We start from the raw sequence: 8191 nt of genomic DNA on the forward strand, positions 1-8191 counted from the left end.
TATCTGTACATGATAACATTGGAAGAAGTGGTCACCAATCATAGTTCTTGTAAAGACTGTGAAGACATCTGCATCATGTATACTACCATGTGGAACAAACTAAAGACAGATCTACAACCTAAAGCTGAGGGTAGCAATCCTAAAGCTCTTAATCAGCATCAAGGAAAGGGGGGCAAACCTCATCAGTAGTAGAACTGCATGTACTTGAGAATAAGGTATATAATACAGTTATAGCATAGAGCGATCCACTACCATAAACAGAAGGCGTATGAACCAAATAAAATTGTCCCATACCAAGGGCCACAAAACTTTATTGTAACTCATGTCACAATCTCTTGGGAATGGCAGCAGACCACAAGAGAAAGAGATGCAGAAACATTTAAGTCCAAAGTACATCTCTAGTTCAAAACTATACATTAACTTACATCAAAGACATATCAGAAATGACTTCCAGGCTACTCAGACCGCTTGGCATCAAAGCCCACAAACCTACTAACATACTTAAACAGCAACCAATGAACCTAAAAGATCCATTAGATACTACCAGCAAAACTAACATCGTTTACAAAATACCACACAAGAACTGGAAAAAACACTACATCGAACAAACAAGCAGGAAACTTGCCACCAGGATACATGAACACCAACTAACCACTAAAAGACACGACCTACTCTCATTAGTTTCCTTACATACAGACAAAGAAGGACACCACTTTGACTGGGACAACGCACACATCCCAGGACAGGCGAAACAAAGACACACAAGAATTCTTAGAAAAGTGGCATTCTAACCAGAACTCCATCAATAAACACATTGACTTAGACCCCATCTACCTTCCCTTGAAAAAAAGATCTGGAAATGACAACCCACCTTAAGAAACCAAGACCTATAAATAGAGAGACAGGACATAACACCAGCATTTCAATGGAGACTCTTACTGATGATGTTACCTAGTCATAGTGATGTTACCTAGTCATCTGAAAACAAACCTTCCAGCTCAGCGAGCTAACTTACATACTTATCATCAACCAGAGCTACAAATCTTCTCAAATATCACTTACACCTCTATGTAAATAAAATCTTACTCAAACATGATAGGTACATCGGATGGGAGTACTGGCCACTTTTGTTCATGTGCAAATTGTACTTTTAAAATGAAAAAGAATTAACATTTCAATTGTTTAGAGGAATGCACAAAACATTTTCAGGATTCATTTCAGTGGAACTCTTGTAAAATATATTATTCTCATTATTTATTGCTATTTGTTATTGGCATCACATCAACACATTAATGGACTTTAATTCCTATGCTTCTTTACAGATTCTCTATCCACACATTTTGAGTAGAGCCAGGGGGAAAGGTACATTCTGCTCTATAGATGCACCCAACGATGCAATAAGAAATAAACTTGTGCTGCAAATGAGAAATAAAGGTAAGATAGATCAGTATCAAATACAAGACTAAATTTATTCAATTTAATGTTTTAAAATTATAGCAATTATTCTGGCCTTGAGGTTGAGATTCAAAAATGCAGTAGTGACATTTAGTATTGCACAAAGTAGAGGCAGCTATATAATCTGACATTATAAATCAGTCCATATAGGGGTGACATTTCAACTGCTCTTGTCAATGGGCATTGTAGATGGAGTAGAATTTTCTACCATCAAATTCCCTATCCCTCCATTTGTCAGTTTCCAATCTATACTAGAGGCATGAGCATCAAGCCAACAATGGGTGAGATTCTGAGTGTTTGTAAATAAGGGGACTACAATGCAAATTTGCAGTATAAATATTACATTGCTAACAAATCAAGGGATAGATGTTAAGATGTAAGATGTAAAAGGTGAGTTGCTATGTTTAGACAAATGCAAAATGGAGCCCTTCTTCATATTAGAGGTGGGACAGCTAACACACAGCATGACGCAACTTGGGGTGAATGGTGTGGGTGCCTGATCTTGTGAAGTCGAGCAAAATGGAATCTGTGAAGTGAAAGTTTGATTCCAAGCCACGCTTGTTTAACCTCCTGAAAGCCATGCAGAATAACTGAAGTGGACTAGGCTAGACTATGTAAATAGTTAATCTAAAAATTGATATTTTATGGGTTTGACCACTCATTTTTCTCTCTTTAGGCATTGTACTTGGAGGCTGTGGAGAAAAGTCTATTCGATTCCGTCCTGCTTTGATATTCAAGCCACACCATGCACACCTCTTCCTTAATGTTTTCAGTGATGTTCTGGCTGCCCACAAATAAATCCATGACACAGCAGGCAGCACAAAAGCATCCTCAAACCACAATCTAGATTACATGATAGTGTAATTTCCTGACCATTTGTTCAACGTTGACATCAACCATTTTGCCAACTTTTTAAAAAAAAATCAATAATGGCGAGTTTGATCTCTACAACCCTTTCAAATGTGTAAATTGTGTATCATTTAACAATCTGTGAATAAAACAGCAAATAACATTACATATAAATTAATGTTAATTTTCCATCGTAATATGCTTTGTGTATAATGTTGCAAGTTGAACAATACCACATTAATGTAACTTCAGTTTCATAAATAGTCACCATTGAAATTTTTACTGATATTTTGTATGTCACCTATGGCATTTATGATCTACAGTAGGGAATTTGTGATCTGTTCTAAAATGCTGCACACACTATCTTGTGAATTAATGGTGGATTATTTCAAAATAATTTCAGTTCAATTTGAAACATGTCATGCATTTACTATGTCAAAATAACCAGAAAGCCTAGTTGCTTGAGTAAGATGTCGAAAGCTTGGTCAGTTCACCATATATAGAAATTGATATAAATTTATTCACCATGGCCATCTGTATCTTCCAATAAATCCTAGTTTCTTTAAATGATATATATTGTTGAAAAAGATGATCTACAATTTTACTCTATCATTAAACTAATAGGATACATTTTTGTTAGTGTCTTTTTGTGTAGGTGTGTGAAATGAATTAGTGTTGGAAAAAGCAACATTTTTTGCTTCAAGCACTTTCCACTTCACGTTATTGCAAAGGACATTATTGTCCTGTACAGCCACAACATGACCTCCCAACTCCTGTACTCAATACTCTGACCAATAAAGGAAAGCATACCAAACTCCTCCTTCACTATCCTATCCACCTGTGACTCCACTTTCAAGGAGCTATGAACCTGCACTCCAAGGTCTTTGTTCAGCAACCATAAATGTAAGTTATATGCAGAATTTTAGCAAATAGCATTTACACTTTTGGGTCATGGTACAATTCAAGGGTCTAAGTGAAAGTAGTAACTTTTTTTAAAATGCAGTACTTCAATGTAGGCAACATTGGTTAGGCCCATTGTTAATTGCCCTTGAGTAGGTGGTAGTGAGCTGCCTTCTTGAACTGCTGCTATCCATTTCCTATAGGTACGCCCACAGCACCATCAGGGGTGGGGGGGGGGGGATGTTGGTTTCTGGATTTTTACCCAACATTGTTCATTCAATGATATATTTTGAGATCAGGAAAGTGTATTATTTAGAGTCATAGAGATGTACAGCATGGAAACTGACCCTTCGGTCCAACCCGTCTATGCCAACCAGATACCCCAACCCAATCTAGTCCCACCTGCCAGCACCCAGCCCATATCCCTCCAAACCCGTCCCATTCATATACCCATCCAAATGCCTCTTAAAATGTTGCAATTGTACCAGCCTCCACCACTTGCTGTGGCAGCTCATTCCATACCTATACCACCCTCTGTGTGAAAAAGTTGCCCCTTAGGTCTATTTTATATCTTTCCCCTCTCACCCTCAACCTATGCCCTCTAGTTCTGGACTCCCTGACCTCAGGGAAAAGACTTTGCCTATTTACCCTATCCATGCCCCTCAATTTTGTAAACTTCTATAAGGCTCCGACACTCCAGGGAAAACAGTCCCAGCCTGTTCAGCCTCTCCCTATAGCTCAAATCCTCCAACCTTGGCAACATCCTTATAAATCTTTTCTGAACCCTTTCAAGTTTCACAACATCTTTCCCATAGGAAGGAGACCAGAATTGCACACAATATTCCAATAGTGGTCTAACCAATGTCCTGTACAGCCACAACATGACCTCCCAGCTCCTGTACTCAATACTCTGACCAATAAAGGAAAGCATACCAAACTCCTCCTTCACTATCCTATCTACCTGTGACTCCACTTTCAAGGAGCTATGAACGTGCACTCCAAGGTCTCTTTGTTCAGCAACACTCCCTAGGGCCTTACCATTAAGTGTATAAGTCCTGCTAAGATTTGCTTTCCCAAAATGCAGCACCTCACATTTATCTGAATTAAACTCCATCTGCTACTTCTCAGCCCATTGGCCCACTGGTCCAGACTCTGTTGTAATCTGAGGTAACTCTCTTTGCTGTCTACTACACCTCCAATTTTGGTGTCATCTGCAAACTTACTAACTGTACCTCTTATGCTTGCATCCAAATCATTTATGTAAATGTCAAAAAGTAGAGGACCCAGCACCGATTCTTGTGGCACTCCACTGGTCACAGGCCTCCAGTCTGAAAAACAAGCTTCCACCACCATCCTCTGTCTTCTACCTTTGAGCCAGTTCTGTATCCAAATGGCTAGTTCTCCCTGTATTCCATGAGATCTAACCTTGCTAATCAGTTTCCCATGGGAACCTTGTCGAACGCCTTACTGAAGTCCATATAGATCACATTTACCACTCTGCTCTTATCAATCCTCTTTGTTGCTTCTTCAAAAAATTCAATCAATTTGGAGAACTTGCAGGTGGTGAGAATTTGACAAGTCACAATAGTTTAAACAAGAATTGAGAAATAAGACGACAATACAAAGCTCAAATGAAACAGTACTATCTTTACTAGATTCACAGGAATACTTGTTAACAATAATAATTCACCTGTTACAGTATATATTAGCAATAAGTGCATTAGTCATAACTTACAAGAAATTATATATAAAAATCAACAATGAACAGTTAACCACCTGCTGATCATTCTAATTTGGGAAGGATGTTTTACTGACAAGATCACATCATCCTACAAAAAACCTCCAGTTCATTAATGAGGCTGCCAATATTTTGTTCAAACCATAATGTAAGACATTTCTTGACAATATATTATGGTCAACACCTGCTTCAGTAATTTCCCATTCCTCATGACTGTTGCAGAGCTTTTCAGTCCTTCTTTCTGATCATCTGGCAGTAGAGCAATTTAAGTTCCTTAAGTTTAGTGATTTCTTACAAACCATTCTTTGGAGAATTAAGATAAAGTACACCTGACAAAAGCCATAAACTAAAAATGGTCTGCTTTTTTCACTGTACATTTAATAAGTGGTGTTGTCAATCAATGCTAGCTTGTGTTCTCTTTTACAGGCTTCAAACACTTAAAGCTGATTTAATTAGGCCTTTAAAACATACCAATTCATTGCCTTCATATCAGAGATAGGATTTCTCCAAAACTTGTAATATATAAAACTCTGCACAGTTCAAAACGTATATTAATGCAAAGCATAACTTTTAAACACAATCACTGTTTTCATTCCTTTAAGAATTTTTATACTTGTTGCTAATAATTATAAAGTTTGGGTTTTATAGACCATTGTTTTACAATCAGTAATGGATGAAATCATCCTGCAGCTGTTGTACACTGCATACAATATAGATTTCCATATTTAAACAAACACTTTTCCTGGCTGGAAAATCCCACTAGTTATAGCCATAAATTATGACTAAAATAATATTGCCAACTCATATAACAGTTCAATAGCAGTACTGACATTTGGGTGAAATTCATTGTTAGCAGGCCATGGGTTCATTGATCATAGGACAAAGAAAAAAAAATTAGATTTTATTAATCTGCTGTTTGTCTGTTCTAAAATACTGGAAACTTAATCCATATTCCCAGGCTCTCTTTGGTCATGGGTTAAAATTGGTAATGTAGGACTAGGCCCCTCAAACCTAATCCGCCATTCACTATATCATGGCTGATGGGTGGCCTAACCCCATATCCCTAAATGTCTATCTCAAATTTAAAACTAACAATTGATCCAGAATTCACTGCCATTTGTGGAAGAGAGTTCCAACATCAACCACTGTGTGTGTAGAAGTACTTCGTAACATCTCTCCTGAATGGTCTGGCCCCAATTCTCAGACTATGAACATACGAAACCACCTCCAAAAGATTTCTCATTGAGGCTTTTAAACATTTATGTTCATTTAGTCACTACACTGCTTTCTATTGCTCAAAACAGCATCTGAGATTTACATGCACACTTCTGATGGGGAGTGCATGAGACATCTTGACAAAGGGACATGCACAATGAATGACTGCTAGCATCAGGTGGAGGAGGTAGACTGTCAGTGTATCTGGACCTCTCACAGGTCACAATGTTAAATGTCATTAATGCCCCCAATAGGATTATTTAGGGGGTTTTTCATGATTTACATAGTAGTCATTGGGTTATCGCTTTTGGCTGCTAGTACAATTGAATTGGAGCTTTCCATAAAGAAAGGCTGAGTAAACGTGCAAGGCTTTCTGCTGTTTTTGGTCATTTAAGTATTCGTGGTGATACAATTGCTTCCAGGCACTTATAGACCTTCCTCTGGCAATTGAGCATAACTTGAAAAAGAAACACCACCACAACTCAAAACAGAAAAAGATACTAGAAGAGGAAAGGAACAGTGGGAGATTGGATCGAAAATTGCCAACTGCTACAGCCTTAGAATAATGGCAAAGCAGGCCAAGACTGCAAATGCTTACAGCTCCTAATATTTATCCTTACAGCCCCTAGGGTGCTGCAAGAGATAGACATGACATCGTCACAGAATTGCTCCAGTGTGGAATTAGGCCATTTCACCCAGGGTAGGGAGAGAAAGCTTGTATCTCAAAAAGGTTAACTCCAACAACTGAATTAGATAATGCGTGAATCATAATGACAATGGGGCATACATTCATATTGCAGGAAAGTGTGGATCTAAATACTCACGGTCAAGTGCCTGCTTTCACCATGTCTTGGTTTATTTCAACATTTAAGCATATGTTAAATTTGTCCAATTTAATGTTACAAATTTCATCAGGATGCTAATGAGTGAAATGATTTAATTAATTATTACCAAATACTTGAAGGAATTTTTGTTTATCAAGTACCTGCCCAAACTTAATTGTGAAATAAAAAACCTCAGTTTTATTATATTGTTTAAACTGTAGAATAATTTCATTTGCTGTGTCTCCTGTATCTCCAAGAGGCATGACATCTTGAACAGCAACATAAAAATCATTTCTTCTTCCCCAAAAAGTCAAATGTGAAACCTTTAGAGTGGTTCCAGAGTCATTCAGATACAGCATTCCTATGAATCGTCTTAAATAATAACTCATGAAATAAAGCATGACTACAGCAAAACCTGATAATCCGGTGATATAAGCAAGGAGAACATATTGCACTTGTTCCTGCAAGTAAAAATAATAAAACGTGGGTACAAGTGTGACAGTTATGCCAGTCTGAAGTACTTTTAGCTGTGAAACAGCTCTCAGAAACCTAATTCCATGAAACCTATATATCATTGTGAAGTGTTCATTATCTGGACATTTGGGCTTTGGCTCCATCCTGTGTTCCTGGACATTTACAGACATTTGCCTGTGTTGCATCTGTACTTGTGACATAACACATCTTTCATATGCTTTAAGATGAAGCTTCGTTGCTTGAAGATATTGTACAGCACAAGTCTTAAAACACCAACCAAAAACAGCAAACTTTTTCTGGGTACTTGATGTATACAGTGGTAAAAAAGATTTTGCCTGACAAGATGTTTGCCAATAACGGAGCAGGCTATTAAAAGTCAACACCTTCAAGAAAAAGAAAATCCATGTGAATGTTAAGCTTGCAAGTGCAATTCAACCTTCTACTTGTCCAAATATCAAGAACTGTTACTTAAATAAATCACATCCCTATCATAACCAAGTAACAAGTAATTTACAAAATCTGAAAAGCAGAGACTGATAATGCATGAGTTTAAACTATTAATTTTGTCAATGGTGCAAGCAATTTCATGTTTTCCAAATGAAATTGCCAGTACGAAATTTGGAATAGATATTGGTTGTTCCTTTCATGGCCCAGATGTAATGCATTTGACAAGTCAAATTTCTTCTTTTTAAAACTATTTCAGTACACTACGTCACCACTACTTTCACCGTACCGA

The 8191-nt window shown here is 37.4% G+C and overlaps 1 protein-coding gene across 2 annotated transcripts in view; it reads left to right on the plus strand.

The window, feature by feature from the left end:
• abat (4-aminobutyrate aminotransferase) overlaps positions 1 to 2934 on the plus strand; it is a 174267-nt gene extending 171333 nt beyond the window's left edge. For both annotated transcript variants that reach the window (XM_072559591.1, XM_072559592.1), the window contains exons 15-16: positions 1323 to 1434; positions 2132 to 2934. In XM_072559591.1, the coding sequence (XP_072415692.1) occupies positions 1323 to 1434; positions 2132 to 2253 (234 nt within the window). In that variant the 3' untranslated portion in view covers positions 2254 to 2934. The remainder of the gene's footprint in view (positions 1 to 1322; positions 1435 to 2131) is intronic.
• Positions 2935 to 8191: the final 5257 nt, after the last annotated feature.

Source organism: Chiloscyllium punctatum, chromosome 40 (assembly GCF_047496795.1).
Source record: "Chiloscyllium punctatum isolate Juve2018m chromosome 40, sChiPun1.3, whole genome shotgun sequence".
Taxonomy (NCBI): Eukaryota; Metazoa; Chordata; class Chondrichthyes; order Orectolobiformes; family Hemiscylliidae; genus Chiloscyllium; species Chiloscyllium punctatum.